The sequence below is a fragment of the Channa argus genome, chromosome 10 (assembly GCF_033026475.1).
Source record: "Channa argus isolate prfri chromosome 10, Channa argus male v1.0, whole genome shotgun sequence".
In the NCBI taxonomy this organism is placed as follows: domain Eukaryota; kingdom Metazoa; phylum Chordata; class Actinopteri; order Anabantiformes; family Channidae; genus Channa; species Channa argus.
Genome location: NC_090206.1, coordinates 15,038,705 through 15,061,640, shown reverse-complemented (window position 1 = coordinate 15,061,640; position 22,936 = coordinate 15,038,705). Strand labels below are relative to the sequence as shown.

The 22,936-nt window shown below is 39.0% G+C and overlaps 1 protein-coding gene across 2 annotated transcripts in view; it reads left to right on the top strand.

Moving 5' to 3' along the window:
- pcdh11 (protocadherin 11) overlaps window positions 1-22,936 on the top strand; it is a 122,228-nt gene that overhangs the window by 69,019 nt on the left and 30,273 nt on the right. Inside the window, exons 6-7 of one of the 2 annotated variants that reach the window (XM_067518942.1) lie at window positions 2,492-2,527; window positions 7,178-7,376. In XM_067518942.1, the coding sequence (XP_067375043.1) occupies window positions 2,492-2,527; window positions 7,178-7,376 (235 nt within the window). The remainder of the gene's footprint in view (window positions 1-2,491; window positions 2,528-7,177; window positions 7,377-22,936) is intronic. The other variant, XM_067518944.1, reaches the window with a different exon arrangement.

The following is a 22,936-nucleotide window of genomic DNA, read 5'->3' as shown; positions in this document are numbered from 1 at the left end:
TCTGCCTATGCCTTTTGATTATTACCCAGTCTCTCTACCTCTGTTCCAACCTGCCATGCCACTGCTCAGACCCTCACTGGAAAAGAAAGGCTGTTGCAGCACTTCATGCTGTCTTCAGTTCAAACTAGGGAACTCTGTGCTGAGGAACTCAAAGACTGTACTGCAGCCAGAATGTGTTCACTTCATACGTTACAGCAATATCAGATATATCAGCAATACATTAGCACATTAGCATTGTTTGAAAAAATGTCATACAGTGCTGCAGTATAAAACATGTTTCTTTCATTCTACCCACCTTTGCCTATTTGTTTTTTGCACAGCCACTGTGTCTCAAAATTGGTATAAATTTGGATATAGAAAATTAGCACAATAAGGTCTGGTGTTTTTAATCAATTATTTATTCAATATTTTAATGATCAGAGTGCCTGGGGTGATCAAAGGCTGGGTTCAAGCTCTGCTGCTGCCTTTCCTCACTAAGACATCCCTCTGTACTTTGATGTGGTTCACCAACAAATGCACTTATCTTAAGCATAACTCTCTCCCAGGCTTGCATGTGGGTGCTTTGAAACTGGTAGTTTGAGAGGCGTGCATACAGAGAGAAGGTCACTGACCGATCCATTCTGAGGAGAGAAAAAAGATCTTCAGCAATCAAATGCACAACTACTATTTTGAATGTCATCTAAATGAGAGACACCCATAGGTCACCTTTTCAGATTCCTCATGTACATTATCATACGTTTAATTGGCTGGCAAGGGCTCTAACATGAGTATGCGTCATGAGGTGTTGAATAAAACATTCATTTAAGAAGAAACAACTGCCTAATGACAGTCTCAAGTAAAATCCTGCTTGACCAGTCAGTTGATGCAAATAAGTGGTTCGTCAAACAGACCTGACAAATGTTGGTGTGCTTAAAGTCGCAAACAAGATTGTTGTTGTTGTTCTTGTTCTTATGAAGAACCGTCATGTGTTGTATTGTATCTATACAGTTTTTGCATAACCTACTTGTGCCTCCTGCCTTACTGTGAATGAAAATAATATGGACAACATTAATTTAATGCAGGTAACTGCACCAATCTCTTTTACCTTCTTGTTTTCATAATTACTTGAGATTTTTCAAATTTGTGTGTGTATTAAATAAGTAAAATTATTATTTAAGTACAATTTAAACAACTTTGGACAAGACAAAATAAAAGGTATGAAGATTAACTATTTTAATCACTGTAGCAGGCGGAACGTTCCCCTCACGAGATGGCACTGCGATGCCCCAACAATAAACACAGCATAAAATACAGTAACTTTACCTATTCTATTAATCTGACATTGATTTGGTATTTTTCCACTACTGTGGAAATGTGGGGCAGTGTGAGAGGTGACAGCGAGTCAAAGCAGCAGAGACCAAAACACTGAGCTTAAAGGTGCTAAAAGGCTTCTTATAGCTGAGAAACACAGGAAAAAAAACGGTGCAAAATTAACTGTATTACTGTTGTAAATAAATGTTGTAATTACTTTTTATGTTACTCATAACTTTAATTTAAATGTGTGTCCCAACATTTATTCTCAAAACTTTTTTGAAAAAACATTTAGTCATAATTATGATACTGTGGCTGACCGTTGTTTGTCAAAAATATGGGGACCTTACTTTTTAATTTAGTTTAGTTGTCCACCACAAAGCACCATTTTGTTTTCTGATGAATAGCTTGGGGTGTACTGCTCCATCGCTCAGTCGGTAACAGCATCCCTGGGTGAACAATTATGGCGGAATAATCTGTTGACATGAACTTGCTTCCTGTTCATTGTTTTACCGTTCCACCCCAGCAGTCGTCTCTGCTTCTCTGCTGTCTAAGTGGCTCCACACTGCCAGATTTCTTCTATTTTCTTTGCAAATCAAGTCATGTACTCAGATTATTATACACAGTACAAAGAAAACAAAATTGGTGATTAAAAATTAAATACTCTTATCTCTCTGTGAGTTATCTCAGTCCCCAGAGAGAGGATGCTATTTTGCAGGCTTGCGGGTGTCTTTTGTTCCCAATTTAGAAGCTTGTTGCTGTTTATTGTTAATTTTTGATGCTTCATTTGATATTCTGTTCACTTTCCTCTCTGACATGCAGAGAAAACATCTTTATCAAAGTGTCAGTAGCGTTGTCAGGGTGTCAGGTTTGCCCTATTCTTTACATTTCTAGGGAGAGGGTGTGTACTCTGCACACTGGTTTATTGGCATGCCAGCTGAGCACAGAAATGTGCTGTACAAACTCTGTAAGCAAGTAAGAAATCAATATGTATCCTAAATCTCTATTCCACCTCGAAAAAAGACTTTAAACCCCTAAATCTGCGCGATTGTCAATTGTGAACTCAAACTGACTTTTAGAAGACTGGAAAGTTCCCAGTGCACTTTCCTTTGCTGGCTCCAAACCTCCACTTCCATAGAAAATCCTCTTTAGAGTAATTGTCAGACAGTGATGTGAAATGACTGTTCTTATGTCCTTGCAGGAGGCCTGTCAACTTGGCAAGATAACCTCTGTGAATGTAAGTCTTGCTCTGTTCTTTGCTCTTTCTTGCATGTGCGTGATCACAATTAAAGCATGATACTGTGAGCTGCTTTGTGTATATTTTACTATCACACATTAACCCCCCAACACACACACATCAACCCAACCATTCACCTGTCCAACCATAATCTTGTAATCTTTTTCCTCATACAAAAATGTTTGCCATTTAAAAACCAACAAAAGCACCAATGGTTTCTAATGTTTTAAATTGAGTTGAAACCTTTGAAATCAAGTGAATTTTGTAAAAACTCCAGTTAATGTGTAGCATCTTAACTCATGCGTTGTTGGAATGACAGAAATTTGTTTCTATTAAGCAACATTTCAACAATGGCATCTTCTCAATGTGTTCAATGTTTAGCAAAGGTATTTGTATTTGCTGAGAGTTACACAAACACGTCTTTCAAATTAATTGTCTGTATTGTTTCAGGTGAAATATTGGTCCCAAATTCATTCCACTCTTTAGTGAGATGCCAATACCATTAATTCCACTTGTGTTCTGACATAGTACCTTCTATTTTGTTTTAAATGTTTTGGTTTCTCTTCAGTTTTTCTTTTTATTGTGCAGTTCATGTCTGCACACAGACATATTCAGGGTTGAGCAGCAGGACTGTCGGAGTTCTTTCGGCAGTTTGCACAAAGACACGTTTGAGTAACACTTTATTCAAACATTTTTCAGTCTTAGCACACAATTCGGCTACTGTGTAATGCTGCAAAGCACATGAAAAAACACTTTTATTTTTAAAGTTTGTGCTCAGAAGTGTTTGGTAATAGTTCAGTTACGTATGAGTAGGTATTTTAGTATTAATATTAGTGAGTATTAAGATTTACTAATATTGCTATAGTTTATGTTTTACAGAGAAGAGCATCATTGCAGATGACTCAACAACAGATGAAATTTGTAAAAAAAAAAAAAAATCCATTTGATTTGTCAAAATTCTCCCAATAATCTCTCAACACACTTGCTAGAATCACTTCCCTCTTCCTCGTTCCCGCCGACTCACCATTTCACACGCAGTGGCATATCACCTCACACATAATAGGCTGCGCTGGAACAGCATGTACGGAAAGAGAAGAAACACCCACAATGAAAAATCACTAACAGATTTTTGTGAATGTTGCAAACAATCTCAACTAAGGTCTTGTGATACAGCATTTTTTTTTTTTTTTTTTTTTATCTTAGCATCGCTGTTTTATTTATTTATTTATTTTTTCATTCTGCATAAGGCATGCGCGACATGACAAATCACCATCTCCTCTGAACAGATTTATGCAGGTCTAGGTGTGCCCGCGAGCTGATCCTTATCTAAAATGGCAGAGCCAATCTCCCCTGATTCACTCCTAAGTGGTCCCTGTTTATCACTCACAGTGAGGTGGTTGTCAGCCAAGTCCTTCTCTGTGCAGCACTGACTTCTTTGCTATTTCTAGATAGGGGTAGTTGGGGGAAAAAGTGTACACTATTATAATAAAACTCAAAGCGCTGTGGTCTACCAAAGGACACGGTGGAAGCCACTTGGCCTCCTCTCTTCTATGTCTAAATATAACGGACATCTAATCCGGTAACCCGTGGATCCAGCCCCATCTGCCTATTGTCTGGGTGGTTACCAGAGGGAGGGTTTTGGATTTGCTGGCTTGTTATATGGCAGAACTTGGCACACATCTCTCCTGTTCGTTTTATCTCTGTGTACATACTTCTCAAGGCACTGTTTTATCTGGCTGAACGGGCTTTGTTTGGTCTTGATATCTCTTACCACAGCTTGTCTTTGCTTTATGGATTTCTGGCAGCTTCTTTAAATAAGTGATAATGCTTAGCACACTCACCTTGACTCCTGAGCGAGTGTTTGTTGTCGTGTGTCATGTTTGTCTTCTAACATCAATGTTTTATTCACATTATTCATTAACGCAGAGACAAAAACTTTTATTATTAAGACCCCTTAATGGTATTTAATTGTAATTGATAGCTCTATACAACTAAGTACTAAGCATCATGGAATCAAATGAGTCTTTTCTTAACATCTGGCACAAAGTTGAATGGACTTGAATAAACAGCAGTCTTAAAATGAAGCCACTCCCTATGCAAAATGATTATGTCCTAATTGTCACAGACAGCTGTTTGTTTTAATAGATTCTGGATGTCATTGTTGGAGCAAGTTTCCAATAATTAGAATCATGTGGAGAGGAAGCATGCTTTTTGTAGTGCTGCCAACCTTCCGTAAGTGGGCTCTTTCTTTTTTGCTGGAACCTGGACGTTGCTTCTGCGTGCGTCCTCCAGTAATTTGAGAAACAGCTGCCAACTCTGTTTGAGAACAACTAGATATTTAGACTACTTGAAAGAGTAGGGAAATGTGGCACGCAGAACTGCAAGATTTTGCCAACAAGGTATTTGTCTCATGTCTGTCATAGAAAATGAGTAAAATTGTGAGAAGTGTCGTATCCCTTTTTATACAAAAGTTAAGAAATATACCTCATCATTTTGGCAGTGGAACATGTCGCACCGCGTGCAGCAAAAGCAAGATTAATTTTAATCCTGTATCCTATATTTATTTACTTGGTACAGAAATTAGAGCAGTGCATGTGAACAGATAAGTATGTTTTTTCCTTATTTTGCCAGTAGAAACAACAGCAGTGCAAATCTTAAAGGCTGTGTGTGTTTTTTGTTTGTTTCTTTGACTGCATGCCCCCTTTCCTTCTCTTTTTCTCATTATTTCTGATGTCGTTTTCTTACTAGCATACACTCACACGAGCACACAGACACACTCAGTGATTTGTGGCCTCAGGATCTAGATGAATCAAGTAAATAGAATATTTAGCTAGCTGTTTCAACATCACAGCATTGAAAACCACTCAGTTGCGCTTTCAGGGTGCTAATTGTGTGGATTTAGGTTAGTCAACCCTCTCTGATAGTTTTTAAATGAAGCTTTTTGTGCACTTGGTTTTTGGCAGTTTGTCCTTCATTAGTGCCAGACTTTATTTCACTCTCCCTCTCCCCTCTATTTTCCTAGCCTTATTTAGTCTTATCAGAGAACAATAAGAGCTTTATCTGCACACTGTAGTGACTAAGGAAAAGTATATTCACAAAGAGACATCACCTCCTCCTGAGCTTAAAGGAGCATGTGTTAATGATGTTTTTAATTCAGGACTTGCATATTGCTTTTGTTGCTATAGCGATGAAGAAAATCAAGATAGCATGCTCCACTATTTGCTCTTGAAAAAAAAAAAATCTCTTATCAGTTTGAATAATGGGACGAATAAAATTCACTGCAATAACCGAAGCTGAGGGCGTAATTATATTTTATGTGTTTTATGTCCCTATACAGTGTGCTGCAGTATGATGTTACTCAGGGAATCACGCGAAGACATGAATCCAGTATACAGTATATATCACTCTGGCAGTGCTCAGTTTTAACAGTGTTACCTCAAAGCCAAGTCAGATCTCCTCGCTCATTTTTCTCTTTGTCAAACGCCAAGGACAAAAAAAAACAAAAAAAACCATAAAAAAGTAAAAACTGGAATCATTGGTGACTGCAGATTACCCACTGTGCCTCACGATGTGAATGTTTGTGGTTTGTTTTCTGAGGGAATTGCTAACATGTTAGCAGACACCGCTACATATAGTGTGGGTTTTCTTTTTCAGCTGCAATGAAAGGTCGCAACATGAACTTGTGTAAACCACTGGAGAAATCAAAAAGGCCTGTACCTTTCAGAAGAAAATGCCCACATTCCTGTGATCCCCAAGACTTTACAAATCAAAGTCTCAGTCTCCACTCTCTTCCTTTGTGTCGAAATTGGGTGAGAGGGAAAACTAGGACATAGTTCATCTTGTTAATTCACATCCCATCTATTACCAGGATGGAAATTCTCAATTATAAATCTTACTGTCGTTTTATTATCTGAAAATCCACTGGATTTAACACTCCAGAAATCATTTTTGGGTTATGAGGTCGATGTTTCAATTAGTCCCCTTGATGATTAGATGCAGTTTGGGCACATTTTCCTTCTAAAAGCAGGTAAAGATGATGGATGCATCGCTGGGCACGTAACAACACACTTGATACAATTAGACAAGGGTCCTCCTTGTAAATGCCACCTTACAGTGTTCATTCACTCATAAACAAGCATTGCTGTCACCATTCATGATGATATTAACTATCTTTATAGGCAAAGAGATTACCTGTAAAACATGGTTTCTTTAATACCAAGGTACATGCATCTCTGGAAGCAACATATGAGTCAGTGCTTTGTTCAGAAAACACAACAAACACAGTGATGCCGTAACAGAGGGCAAGTATCAAAGTTTGAGTTTATGAATTTTACATTTTGGTGATTCACTAAGGTTGTTTTCTACAAGTTTAGTCATTTGATCAAATAAGAAAAGAGCAAAGGAAACATATGAGTCTTAACAATAATTATGACACCCGACACTACAGTAAACTGTAGTTTTTACGGCCCTGAGAAATTTAATTTCTGATTATTCTTAAATTCAATTTTGGTTGTTAGGTGTGACCTACAGTCCAGCAAAGCTGGCCCTCAGACTTTAATGTTTTACTTCATGCTCATCCCCACCACACTTCTGTACTTTCATGCACAATGTGGAAGACTTCCTAATCTCTTGTTTGTTGTTGTGCCCTAGACTCAGCGTCGTGTGACGTTCCATCTTCCAGACGGTTCCCAGGAGAGTTGCAGTGACAGCGGGCTTGGAGACCCAGAGCCTAGCAGCATGGCCAGCACCACCCAGCCTCTTCCTCTGAGCTTTCCACAGGAGGAGTACTACGAGCAAACATCGCCTAACAGCCGTACTGAGGGAGATGGAAACTCAGACCCAGAATCCAGTGAGTCCTGAATTTTGCTAAATTTACACAGGCAAATCTGGTATGTTTCTTTTTTGTTTTTTTTTTATTTTTTGTTATTTTTAAGCCAACTCTCCACAGCATAATTTACAAGCCATCTGTGATTTTAGACATTAAAATTGTTTACTGTGCTTACAGATGCAATTGTCATAGGAACCACACAGCCTTGCAAATACTTAACAAGGGAACATTTTCTGTCAAATAATTAGCAACAAGCTAGTTAAACATCACATTTGGCTTGCTGTATAACACATGCTGTTTTCATGAGGTCATTTTTCAAGCAAGTAGGACAACAACTTAGCTGTGCAAGTAGGATGGTAGCACTGCTGAGAGGGAAAAATATTTGTGTGATTTGTGTGAGATTGAAAAAACCTTTAAATTACATATGCCAACAAACTGCATTTGATCAAAACAACACAGTAAATTTGTTGTGTTGTGTTGTCTGTTGCATGTGAAAAGTTAGGGTAAGGGTGTAGTTTGCACAATGATGCGTTTATTATTGACAATGAATTTAGTAAGACTGAATTTTGTAATGGTTGTGTTGTCCACTGCTAAGTCTACAGTATAAGGGGAATCATACTTCTGAAGTTGGAACTCTGCATTTATTTGTTGAATTTATTCAAATGATTCACCAGACAGCTGTCACTGCATGGCTTACTGCCCGTTGATGTTCTCCATAAAAAGCTTCATTGGACGCTGGGATGCACAACTCCTACCTCATACATAAACAACTGAATTTTTAAAAATCAATCTTCAAATAACTGGCTGAGGGGAAAAAGAGTGCTTAAGACACACCACAGAGGACTCTGGATTTTTTCCACCGATGGTAGAGTAGTTCCAAACCTGTGCGCCAGCAGCATGCCAATGCTGCAGCTGAAATAATTTTGCTCCACCTTAACACGAGCAAGGCTATTCTGAGTCCCCTATCATCAATATGTCCTTGTCACATACCGAACCCCCCTCTCCAGCACTGGATATTCTAGTCCTGGTGAATCAGATTTTGTGTGGTGGAGGTAACCCTGCATCATGTATTGCAGACTGGTTCGAGGCTCAGTTCGGAGCAGACCTTCACTCCTCCATTGGCCTGTTTGTGTCAATGCCGGGGAGGCTTTAGTCATTGCGTAGAGTTACCTGTCAAAAAATATCTTTTTTTTTCTGTCTAGTAGAAAAAAAATCTACGGGACAGGGGAAAATAGATTGCTTTGCATACACCTACGTGCAGTATAGCCATTGTGTCATAGATGTAAGTGAGACAACAGTCCTTGGTAAATCTGCCTCTCCTGCAGCTGCGCTGACAGGTCCGGGGCTGGGGTGTCAGTGTGAGTGTGACTGTGAATTTGTTAGACATTAGACAAGATGGGTGACATCCTGGCAATGGGTTCCTGCTCATTTACATGCAAAAGTCCAGCTCATTTGTGTTTTTCTATTTGTGTTGGGAAAATTACAGCCCAGAAAAAAGGAAAACTGTACTTTTTCAATTTTTTATAAGATTTGCCTTTTTTAGACAACCAGCTGACCTTCATATCCGTTCACTCATACACACACGAGTACACATGCAGACTTGTGTAGAAACACACACAAAAACATACATCCAATGACCAAACCTTATTTTTCCAGCTGTTCTCCTTAATATATTCACCATGGTAACTGCTGTGATTCATATACTGTAGATGATTCATTTGTGTACAGAGGCAATTGCTCATCATCTCATTAATATTCAGTGACATAAACATCTCATACTTCATAAACTTACTCAAATACTGCACTTATTACCCACTTTCCCTCTAGGGTAATATTTGTTGAAGTGCATTAGTTTTAGATAGAAAGCCATGCTAATGTAGTGAAAGCATGTGTAAATTGCTATATAAAAATCACAGCAGAGCGAGTGCTAACAGAATAACTGAAGGTGTAGAATAATAATATTATATATTATATATTATTAGTGGAAATTAGAGATTTAATTGTGTTTCATTGATGACAAAGCTCTTTGTAAAGCTGCTGTGTCCTTAACATATCATGCAGCATTAAAGTGTAATTCAAACTGATGTTGGTAGTAAAGCAAACATAATTTCATATTTAAGGGATGAACGGCACATGAAAAGGTTTTTGATTCTTTTTATTCACTCACATCAAATATATTTTAACAAATGTACCTATAAAGCTTTACAATACATTCCCATCTAAAGTTGCATATTTCCTATAATTTGCTTTTAGGTACTACTGATTTATTACTTGCTTACACACACTCGCATATCATTTGGAGGCAGAGTGAAAGTCGTCTGAGTCATCCGGCTCCATTTTTCCCTTCCAGAAGTTAAGTCAGATAAACTCTGACTCTCTGCTACTCAGTTCAAAAAAAGAGATGGATCCTGTGCATGTTGACTGTCTCAGAGAAGAGGGTGTTGGTGACAGAGAGGGGCCTAAGATGGATTAGATATGGTTTTATCAATGAGCACCAGGCTGGCATGGCGGTGGCAATCTCTTATCATGTCGTCTCAATTTGTAAAGCAGAAAGAACAAGGAAAAGTGGAAAGAGGGGAAAGGAGATGGCCTGACTCCAAGTGAACAGGGAGAAACGGAGCTGGAAGATTGAAATACTGTAGAAAGAGTGAATTTCAGGAGTCAAAAGCGGTATTGTTTTGTAAAGGTGCTTCAGCTTGGACCTGAATGTCAGCTTGCACTGAATAATTGTCACTGCCAAAGGCAAGCCATGTGGCCTTCTTATGACAATGAATTTCTTTTTTTAAGCTGCATCTTTATTAGACCACCCACTCTTGAAATAAAGTTCATATGACATTTTATGTTTTTATTATTTATGAGTTAGACGGCTGTTCATTTTATGGGCACTTGGTTCCCCCTGCAGGCTCACTCTCCCACCCCCCATCACTCTTACACTGTCACCTCTTTGTCACGCTTTGTTTCAAAGGTTTTAAAATTTTCCCCTTTGTCTCAACAAATAGATAAAAGCTACAAATTATTATCATTAGCATATGTGTTTCTAGGTCCAGCCCCATACATGCGACAGCTGGCTTTGGCAGAACTACACATCCAGAACAGTTAGGCGTGATGAATCGTACCTGTCCCTTTTGGCCAAATCGCAATACTTCATCAAAACATCAGAAAGGGGAATGCATAATGGTATGTGATGCACATGTCCCTTGAAGAAGAAGGATGTACAAAGCTTTCTTAGTTGACGTCCTCATCTCACCTCAGATTGCAGCACTATTACAGAGGTTCGTGACTAGACTAGACTTTTTTGTGAAATCATTAAGAGCAGCATTTTAAAACTACCCAGCTGATGAAAATAACTTCCTTGACCTGTCTTGGCTCAGATATTGTGTCGCGTGAAATGTGTTGTTTTTTTAATCACCAACCAATGAACAACCACTGGCCTTTTATTGAGTGAAGGTATTCCACTTGTGAGCAGTTCAGCTTTGTTACCATTAAATAATTGAATCTTGTGTTTTTATTTTTTTTTAATAAATGTACTAATGTTGAAGAGCCTGTCCTGATGCTGGCTTAATGATGTCCTGAAAGGTTTCTGCTGAATGATGGGAATTATCATGTCACAAACAACAACAGTGCTAAGCCCTCAGACAAAGTGCACAAAGTGGGAACAAATCCCTGAGTCTAAATCCTCCACATGTTTCAAACAATACACAATTTTGTTCTCTGGACAATTTGTAATATACTTATTTCCTTTGCCTGTTGTTGGAATTCAGGGATTTAGGAGCCTGTGCTTTTACCCACTCACCAGCAGCTCACTAAAGGCAGTTCTGAAGTGGTGCATTAGTCTCAGGAAGAAACATGAAAAAGCTGTATAGTATAGTGCTGTATCGTAATCTGTGGCATATGGCTTTCAAATGACCAGCTTACACCTTGTCTGTCTAATATCTAAATCGGCTATTAAAATAAGCCAATCCTTTTTAAACACTGCAGGCATTAATAAGATTATAGTTTTAAACATTCTGCAAAGTGTATTACAAAAGCGGAGCCTTTTCCACCAAAAAGAAATGGTTATTGAAATTTAAAAAATATAAGTCCGTTATTTTGTTAAATTTTTAATGTCTTTTCCCATTTTGCACAATTGCGTGTCTAAAGCTTATATAGCACATTGTATTATTCCTGATGCCAGACAAATAATCTGCTTATAGGCTTGTTGGGTTTTTACTATGTGGGGGTTACGTTCTCAATGCTTTGATTTCTTTAGGTCCAAAAGTTTCCACTTGACTGATTTACAACTGCTCTTTTTCTTGACTTGATCTAGAATGCCAAACACGTTGGTACCACTTGAATTTTTAATACTTCTCAAACCTCAGACTCTAACCATTATGACTGTCCGCCAATGGCAAGCTTGCACTACGATAGGAATTTAACTGTCTAGACACAATCTGCCCATGAATAAAGGGATTCTATGAAGAAAAAGCTGTGTGGTTATGATTGGAACCCTACAACTAAGCGGGACAAGTCTTAGTACAAAAGTGTACCACTACATTTTGTCATTCACGGCAATAGTTTAGCATATCATTATATGACGGCAACAACGTTGTAGTGTTCAGTACAGTTAGCTGCATTAATTATTCATAGGAGTCCAATCTCAGTTTCACTTTGAGGGTTCTCATATGCAATTAGACATAATGAATGTGCTTCTTAATTACATTCATTTGTGCAAATTTCCATTCCCCATTGAATTTTTCTGTGGAAACATTGTGACACTGACCAATGGCATATCATTTGCAATGTGACTAAATCCATTCAGCATAGAACAATTAGCTGTAATTAGTGTTACAATGTCATCAGCGACCAGGGGGAAAGACTAAGCTGACATGCAAGGCAGAAGAGGACCCTTGTTCAGAGCGTTAAAAGTCCAACATACTTAGTATGATCCAGATAATTGGCTGACCACAGGTTCGAAAGATGATGAACTGTTGTAAGGCTTTTAGATCAGATTTTCCCCCCACTAACTTTCATAGATGTAAAGTTGACTTAGAAAGGCGTTCTCTTTGAAAGCCATGCCCTTCTCCACATTTACACACTTAGGCTGCAACCTTTTACTTCTGGCAGATCATCTCATCATCTACTGCTGACAAATGAGCAGCTGCACTGAGGTAATTAGGAAGTGCCTTGCTTAAGGGTACATGGCTGGCGGTTGTTAAAAGATGGGTGGGAGCAATTCTCATTCATTTCACATTGTGACCCCACGTATTGTCATGGTATCAGAGATATTCTGGCTGCAGTGTGTATATTTAATTCATGATGCACATAAAATGGTAATGGAGCATATTTCTTTTCTTGCAGTTATCCCACAATCTACAAGATAACTTCTTCAAACTACTTCTTTTCACATAATTTGCACCAGTTTGCTTCCTGCTATATATTCTCCTTCATATAAATAAATAAAAGCCTTTGTGCCTTCTGGCTCCCAGAACTTTTTACAGCTGCCCCAGTGGGCCTGCAACAGAGCTAAATGAAGCAACAGTGAGTATTAACCTACATAGATTGGACCTTTCCTTTTAAGATGAATTTAGATTTAGATTTTCTCTCTCCTTTTTTTGACCGCCGGGGGTCTAGAGCTGAGTCAGAGGGGGATTTAGATGGACTCATCTGTATCCTTCTCAACTGATTGGGATTTGGTGCAAGAGCTCAGTTCTCCGAGGTGATGTGGAGGGGAACCCTTGTTTTATCTGGTTCAAATGCCACACCAGTTGTCTCAGAGAGAGAGACGAGCTATTGATCTGGAGGAGTCAACTCAGCTTGCAGAAATCTCTCTCCGGCCTCCTTCAAACGACTCAAAAGTGTCATGTTAGAAACCTCCTTTTCCAGAGTATTAGGCCCCCTCTTTGTTTCCCCGCCAAAGACTTCTGTGAAGTTGAGACAGAGGCTTTCTGGTGCAATCATCCACGTCTTACCAAGACAAGATTGGAAAGATATCAAACGATTTCAGGACAATCAGTTGTTGGACTTTACAGTTTTCCTTCAATTGGAAGCGTGTCAATGTCATGAGTGGTAGGAAATAAAGTGGATATTAAACACATTATCACAGTGTTGTAAGTTGACTGACAAACCAATTGAAAGTACTTTTTTATCTAAACCATAAAACCCACAGTCTCCAAAATACACAGCATATTGAGTGACGTGAGTGACACATACAGTGCTTACTATTTGCCTTTTACTTTACTTTTAGTGGATCCGATTTATTTAAGCTGATTTAGCTTTCACCATAAATCTACAACTTAACCTTTTTTAATTATCTTGCACATATTTAGCTAATTTATTCAACTAGCTTATTTTAGGGGATTAAATAACTTTTTAAAATGAGAAACATATTTTTGTTGTTAATGCATTCTTTAATACTTTTAGTTCAACATTTGCTAATGCTCTGGTGGGCTCTGAAACGTGTGACTGGAATACTCAAGCAGTTTAGGACGATTTCTAAGAGAAAAACAGGACAGTTGGCTGGACACACCATGGTTGACTGTCCAAAAAGTTGCTGTTTCAAATTCAGTCAGCAGCACTGTGACTTGAGTGGGTTTTTCAAAGACCTGTACAATTAAAATACTCATTCCGAAGTTGTTAACATGTTCAGTAAGTCTCGTGTCTGGTTTGGGAAGGGATCAATAGCTGCCAAGTTTGATCGTGTCTCTGGACAATCCATTCTGAACTCAGCAGGGGTAGAGAGAGACTTCAAACAAGGATAGAGGCTCAAAGACCCGAGCCAGCAATTCACTTTGTTCCATTTCACTGACTCTGTGATTTCTAAACTGGAATATGGCTCAGACTGCATATTAAACCAGTGAAATGTTGGGGTTGAGCAAGTTCTGCTGCTTTGGTCCTTGAACCCCTCTAGCTGATATGATCTCAAGAAAACCAAACATGAATCATTAAAAACAACAACACACCTGAAATCAAACGGGGGCAAGCAATTTATTAGTTGCCAATGGTGTCTATCACATGTGGTATCAAAAGGCCATGGTGCATTTTTTTAAATTCTCATTTAGTTTAATCTGATTGAAACGAAGCAGCCAGTAAATGTTGCCTGAACCCGCTAAGTCAGAAATCCTCGGATAATAAACTCGCTTGAACTTTTAAACTTTGAAGAAATCTCACTACAGATGTGGACAAACCTCCCAACGTTTCATAAGAACCACACTGCTCTTGCAGTGTGATGAGCTGAGGTTACACCTGCCTGAAAGAGCAGAAAGTTTCCCTTCAGAAGCAGGAGGAAAACATCGGAAGGCATAAAATATAGATGTTCTAATGTTTTATTTATGGGCATTTGTTATAGATAGCTTTTTTAAAAAAACTCACTCTTTTTCATTTTAAGTTTAAGAACTCCATTTAGCATTAACGTTTTTATGATTTAGCACCTCTCGTCCCTAAAAAACAACCCTACACAACATGTACACAAATGCACGCACACTACACAGAACACACCTGCCACTTCCCAGTTCAAACTTTAACTCAGAGCATAGCATTATGGATATGTCCTATTTCATGTCCAGTGTCTTGGCAGCACACAATAAAACTGCATCTTTGAAATAGGAATGAGCTTTTCATTGACATTCAAACAGGAAAAAAATTAACATTTGGATAAATGGAAATGTGTGAATATAAAATTTTCTTCATTTGAGATTTTATGTTTGTCTATAAATTGTGTTACGAGGTCAGAGGTCAGCCTGCTTCGTATTTCAATAAAGCCATTATGCTGTGGCTATGAGGTGTCATATTTCAGTATAACCAATGGTATGGTTTATTGTTAACAACTGCATTAGTGAGGCTCAGATGGGGTTAATGGAAGTGCATCTGTCTCTCTCTCCTTTTTCTCCCTCCCATCATCTCCCATCCCTTCTTTCTGCTGTTAAGATATAGCACCACAGACAGATTAAAATGCATGGTCTCATCCTTTTCTCATTTTTCACATGCAGTTGGTCTCAAGGATAAGGATGGCCTCTGCTTAGAAGGACTTATTGACCAAAATAACTGTGTGTCAATATGTCTCCTGAAGGCTGAACGGACCACAGCATCACAGAAGTTGTATTTTCACCGGCTCTCTCAGGCCTTTAATAATGTTGGTGTCTGATATGGAGCAAAGCAGCATGGCAGGATAGAAACATATGGCAAAACATTCTAAAAGCTTCATTGTTCTAAAAAGAGCACATTTATTGATGCACTGCATGAGGGCAAAATGAATATTATAAGTATGCTCAGAGGAACAGAAACAAGAGAAATCTGCTTGAAGAACGACACGCTGGGACCACTGTAAAATTATATTGCTGCTTTTCTCCGGCTTATTTTTCAATATGAAATCACTATGAGATAAAGTGCAGTTTTGATGAGATCCTATTTACAGTGATAGTTGCAGTATTGCTGCAATGACATCAATGATATGATGACAGACGGCTACAACTATGCTGCCATCTGTCTATATTTCACTTATTTGCATATTTCAACTAAATGTGTCATTCACGAGAAATGCAATATTTCCCTGTGAAATCATTAATTTCACAAGCGCGAACATACAATTGCAATAAATCTCATGCATAATATAACACACGCACACACAAACCCATACACACACTTTAATTTTGATGAAGTTACGAGCAGTTAATTTAATTGTTTGGACTATAATAAAGCATGCAGGTTACAGTCTGTTTTTAATCTGCATCCACAGTTAGTGCGGTGATTTAATCCCATTGTTGAATGCACTTGCATGAACAAGATTTCTCCCCACTGTACTGCATGGGACCACCCCCTCTGATCAATGTATGCACTGACTGGTTGAAAAATTGGAATTTGTGGACAAATGGATCACTTCAAAAACCACTCATGGGCTGGTAACACTGACAAATGGAGTGAGAGTGTGGCAAGGAACGAAAGAAGAAGTTGTGCTGAATGAGTGGAGTAGGAAAGAGAAGGAAGAGTATGGGGTTTCTAGACGGGGTATGCTGAGGGAGTAGATTTTCAGGTAAGCCCTGCAGGACATGTTTGGCCTAACAGAAAATGACAGGGGGGGTTTGAGGGGCTTGACACTGAACATATAAACCTGGCTGTTCTGTACCCTCTTCAGCAAGCGATCCGAGGCATTCATCACATTCACGGTGGTCAAGTTCGCGAGGCACTTCTGCTCGGGTTCTTTGTGAGGCATCTGTGGGGACCTCAAGGCAATGTAGCACTTGTGAGGTCAGTCAGCTGTCTGCCACTTCATGCATGCAGAAGCAGACCTGGCGTTCAAGCTTCTCCAGAAGCTCCGGCAAGCAGGCAGACAGACTGTGTCCCTTTGTCCCCATTTTCCCCAAACACCTGCGTGATTGCATTGATTTGTTCTGATTTCATTCAGCCAGGGGTCCCGCAGGATTTCAAGTGTCAAACATCTGTCATACCGAGACTCTCTTATCTTGACTAATTTACCATACTCATAAGGGTGAAAATTGCACAGAACCGAATGTGAATATGTAGCAAAAATGAGCAAATAAAAATTGTGTAAATTTATTTTAATTACATTTTTTTTCACATTGTGGCCAAAAAGGCATAAATTAGATACACAAGAATGTCTACTCAAGCGGCTCAGTTGTCAGAGCAGGCGTCCAGACCACAGGGTCAGTGGTTTGACTCCTGCTTCCTCCTGGCTACATGTCAAAGTGTTCTTGGGCCAGACACTGATCCCCAAGTTTCTCCCAAGTGGGTTGGGCAACACCTTGCATGGCATCCGTGTGAATGGGTGAATGTGGAGTAACATTCTAAAGCGCTTTAGATAATGGCCCTTAATAAGCAGAGCAGTTAGCAGAAGTGCCTGGTGTTTTTCAAAACGCATAGACATGACTTCTTTGTATGCATCTTTTGTATCATATATTATTTTTGTGTTTGTTTTAGATAGAATGGCAAGAGAGTGAACGACTTACGGACTGAAAGAAAGACAGCATTCCGCAAAGTGAGCTCACAGAGTTGGCAGAAAATAGACTGGAATGTCTCCTGAAGCCAGTTAGAGGCGGCAGCAGCAGCAAAGTCTTTGTTATGATAAAATCAGGGATGTCTGCAAGTATGCCCTTGATTCTGCCGTTGGATTAACTCGGCAGGTCACCAAGGGAAGGCAGATGTTGACTTGAGGCATGTCCCACTGCTTCCACAAGGGCTCCGGCTGGTGTCGCTGAGCTTACAGGTGCAGAGGGGATGGTGGACGAGGGAGTTGGGGGTGCACTAAGCCTTTGCTTAGCCGCCACAGGGCTGCACTGGGGATGTTGGAATGAGCAGATAGGCTCATTTTGATCCACTGAGGTATAATAATTGATGATCAGCCCTGCTGTCACATCTGGGAGTCACTGGTCTGTACCATAACAAACCCTTAATGCAACACATGGCAACTGTGGACAGACGGAGCCTTGGGGTCTCGTCTAGTTCTTGTGGTATAAAGGGTTTTTAGGGCATACAACTCCAAATAAAACCCTAAAGGAAACCTTAGTGTCCTATACTTTTATGTATGTATAGCTGAGGTCATTACTGACTAGACAAATGTAATTACTAAAAGATGTCTTTTAAACTTTTTGTCTCCCTGAAGCCGTGTTATGCCTTTTATTTTGATGATTCTGTCTTAACACACAGTGGCGAGGAAGAGCACAAAAATTAAATGTTTGAAACAAAGTAAAGAAAAATAGCATAATGAGGAGAAAGCCTCTGAAAAACTATGTTAGTCTTAAAATAAAAGAACATTTGGTTTACACTGCATATTGTAGAGCAGAACATGCAGAGTTTTTATGTTCTGGAAAAAAAAACACAAATTTTCTTCTAATTGTTCATTTTAATGAATCTGCAGAGAATAACAGGAAAGGGTTGCCCAGAATGTTTCTTTCAAAGTCCAATACCCTATCGAAGCTTAAAATCTGACCTAATTTCCTCCCCTCTTCTGTATGTTTGCTCTTGTTCTATAAAAAAAACTTATTTGGCGTTTGGTTTTCTTGATTAATCACCATAATTTTCACAGATACACAGCGCATGCGGCATTTTTACACGCCAGCCATACAAAGAAAGCATCCATAAAGGCACACACACACACACATATATATATACATTGTACACATGCACCTTGATCTGCATCTAGTTGAACAAACCTCCCACGTTGTACAACTAAGAACAGATATCTCAAACACAATACACTACCAATGACAACCTAAGGGCCTTTGAAAGCCTCCACTCGCTGATCCTTCTTCTGTGTGGTTCAGCTGCTGCAAGAGATCAAGCATAAACACAGCAGGCCAACACGAGAACATTCCCAAGCTGAAAGTGAAAAGCCTCTCAATAACCAGGTCTCTCATAGTGTCACTACCTATTCTCAAAATAAATGTGATGCACAAAAAAAAGGAAAAAAAAAAAGTTGGGGTTTCAGAATAAATTCCAGAAGGATCAATAGGCTGCCATTATCCTGGCCACACTGAACAACATTTAAACCACTGAGCGGCTTTTGTCTGATTAAAAAAAAAAAAGAGCGCTGTTCCATGTTTGTTGTCATTGTTGGTCGTCAGTGATCCGATCAAATTTTAATCACACTATTCAGCCTCATTGATTTCAGTTTACCACAGATTGTGTTGAATGAAATATTGTTCTTTTTTCTCCATCAGTGGCAATTACCCAACAATGAGAGCTCGATATCACAGTGTATTAGAAGGCATAGTGTTTGTGAAATGCTTGGTTTGGGCCACTTGTCTGCAGCTGCCAGGATTCCAATAGAGCAGGCATACATATTCACATGTGCAGCGGACACTCACTAGGCGCTCATTTACTTTAATATACTTATACACCCACATGTCCACCACTTACAGTGCAGACAAATGCCGACAGAAAGACAATCACACGCATCATAGGCACTGAATAGATGCCTTCTCTGTGTTGTGTCTCCGGTGTTGAAAAACATGTTTTGCCTTGAAAGTTAAGAGGACAGAAAGTCAAAAAGATTTGTGCTCGTATAAAAAAATCTTGGCTCTGGACTATTACTAGTTAATTATTTGTAAAGGTATTTCTAGTTTATTGTCGCGCATGGCGCAGATCCTATATCATTTCCATCTAGGAAGTTCTATTATGATCATGATGTTGCAAATGATTAATATTAATTTTCCCAAAGTGGAAAATGTGCATATTTTGTCAGAAACCTGGCAAAATCCATCTGTCTTACCTTTGGAGCATCTGCCATAGCTTACAGGGCCGTCCACCTCACGAGTCACGGGGACATAGGGACATCTGTCCCAACAGATAGAAAATCAGGAGAGGGCCATCCATTCAGTTAACGCTTCGCTGAGCTCTGTGTTATGTTCACCATAATTTGCTTTTGGTTGCTGCAGCATCCCGGAATATTGTTTTGCAGCAGCTCAGACAAAGTCGGCTGGTTGTAATGTGTCCCTTTTCGGCCATTCTGCAAGCAGATAATTTGATAAACCCCCAGACGTAATGGCTATGCTGCATCCTGATAAATGTGGGTAATATGACAAGGGGCAGAGGATTTCCCTAACAATTTCTGAAGAGATGTTTGGCTATTAGGATGATTTGATATTTTCCAGAGAGAGTACATTTGATCTGAAGGGAATGTATATTGTTGGCATTCAGTGTAACACTGTATGACTTTTTTAGTTATGGAAATTGGTGCCTAGATTGTCTGTTTTCTTTTTAGGCTCGTTTGTAAATTTGGATGCGAATGTTCTATTTGGATTTGCTCAGGCAATACATCCTTTCAAATTGTTTCTGCCATTTCAGATACAAAACCCATATTCCACAGGGGAAAGACATAAAGTAAGGTTACAAATACAAAGTGTTACACAACTTCTTGTTTCTGTTATAGCACCATATGCTCTTTCACTTCTCCCAAGCAAGAGCACTCTCCACTGCACACATATTATTCATAATACCCTCTTATATATTCTTGAAACACAAATCAGAATAAAGTTAGAGAAACTGACCACGCAGTGACCCAAAAGCTCACTCAGCCATTCCTCCTTCTCTCAGTTTGCTTTCTCTCAATCTTCTGAGGGGAAAAGCGTCAGCTATTCCTCATATGGTAAAATATGCAATCTGTGCCTGCCAGTCTATGAGCGAGTTTTGGGTTAATCCTCATGAATACGTGACTTTGTCTGCATGAATAAATAAAAACCTGCTCACTGGGTAATTGAGGTGCTGTTCCACTAACAAACGAGGACACAATTTGTAAATGAGATTTTTTTCCCCCTCTGATCTAGACCCATGGTGATTTTTATCACATGAAAGCGCTTACTAAAATCACATTGATACACTGCATAAAGACGACGTGACATTGAAATGGTGGGTTCTCCCCTAAGGACTCTGGAAAAAGTTCCATTATATGTCTGTTATTTTATCATTTGCTTCAATTTGTAGAAGCTTAGTAAGTTGTAAAAATGCCACAGAGTGTTGATGGCTACAGTCTTTTGCCTGGTGGCAGAACATTTCGAATAAACAAGGATTAACAATTATTTAACTCTACATTATATGAACGACCGACAGTAAGTGAAACTGTTGAGGAGTCTACTTCCACATATACTATTGCACATGTGTAAGCCTTTGGATTGTGACAGTTATTGTACAATTCTTCACATAATACATAAAATATTTATTCAAAATAATATCTATATCATAAACTATTATGAAACGTTCATTGGCTTAAAAGGTAGAACACTTGTGAAAAGGAGCTGTAGAAAGAAAGAAAGCCACAGAGAGAGGAGGTCACCCCCGATTCCATCACGGCTGGTTGTTCTTTAGAAAGTGTTTTTTTTTGTATTCAAAGTGGTCCCAATTATGGTCAATTTTGTGTTGTGAGTATAAGGGATTCCATATGTTGATTCCCTTTATAGAAAAAAAGCTGTCTGCCTAAAGGAGGTTTTGTGACAGAGCACTTTGCGATTTCCCACAGCTGCACTCCTGGTAATTGAACCAAAAGCCCAAAAAGGTTTCAACATGTCAGTGAGAGCCCCTACAACCTGGTTATGTAAACATTTATAGATGAATGTAGTGCTGGCAAATTTAAACCAATTATCAGACCTTCCCAGTAGTTTAGAAAAAAAACAGCATTACAGAAAATTACGGTTTGAAACCAATTTAAATATGAATTAACTTAGTTGTGCTCCTGTGTGCACAATTTAACATTAGAAAAAGACTTTGAACTCTGAAACCTGTTTAATCTGTGCATTGCCTTTTAGATTTAATTCACTTGCTCCATCTGGTGAAGGCTGTCTCCTGGACCAATAAAGCATATGGACATTGTTTTCTTAATCAAGATGGATAGCTACGGAACTGTAGAGATTAGCCATTCAGCAGTAGTGAAAAAGCTTGAGGTGGTTGTACTGCCTGACACACATGTAACAGTCTGATCTGCATACATCTGGAGACCTGATGTGATTCACACATTTTAAATTACTGAAAAGTCCCTGTATCATTCTCTAGATAGAAAAACTTATAACACATTGCTGGTTTTATATATGTCCACTGTGTCTCCACCTGAAGAGGGTGTCAGTTTCTTTTATTGATTTGGACCCCGTGGTACCCGTAGGAGTCCATCCTCTTCACTTTCAGGACAGGAGGTCTCCTGTTCCTCTGGTAGACCGCCGCAAGCTCACTGGTTCTGATGATACTGAGCTCCAGGTGAATGTCATTTCACAATGCGAGCGAGCTCTCAGGTCTCTGTACTCCTCTATACAAGCAGTTTCTAAGTGAAAAAACACTTTTTTTCTTATTGACTTATGTCTATATAGCAGCAACTTTGACCCCCCCAAAAAGTATCCTCAATATTCTTAACCTAAAATTCCTGAAAAGCCTTCAAATGTATTATACTGTATCAGTCTTGATAGACCTGCATGTAAACTGCAACCTCAATTTGTGGTAGAGACATGTTTTATTTAATTTTTTCTGTCTCAATTCATTTCTTCAAGATGAACCATTTCTTTTTTTAAGTGTTTGCGCTTTACTACTTATAATATCTACTAACTACTTGGTTATTCTGCACATATCTATTCTGCCCTGCTTGTCTAGTGGCTGCCACAAAAATAAACACAAATATAACAATACACTCCAGTTTTGAGCAATAAAGAACCTCACCAGGGTTTCTCAGAAATATCGAGGCTGTATGCAAAATGGCTGTCACCCTTACAAATCTGAATAATACATTAGAATGTTAAACTGGCAATAAATGAAAAGTCCAAAAGTTATAATTGTATCAGATGTGTCTTGCCATGCTTTTATGAATGTCTCCGGTGTTGTCTGTGGAAGCCATCTTGCATTTGCTCAGAGACTGACAGACCAATTAGCTTCTTTCGCACAAGAGTACCTGTAATGTATCTTTCCTTCTATCTTGGGAGACAAGCTGTGTACTACAGTAATAGCCAACAATTTGGGTAGCATTTACTGTAAGGGCAAAAATAAACAACTCTTATGATACTTATCTCACAAGCTCTGATGACAAAGAATATCTTGGGAATGATATAATCAAACTCAGATAGGGCACCTCCAGCTTTTAGCTCGTCATTTACCATCAAAGTACACTTTTCTGGTGTTTG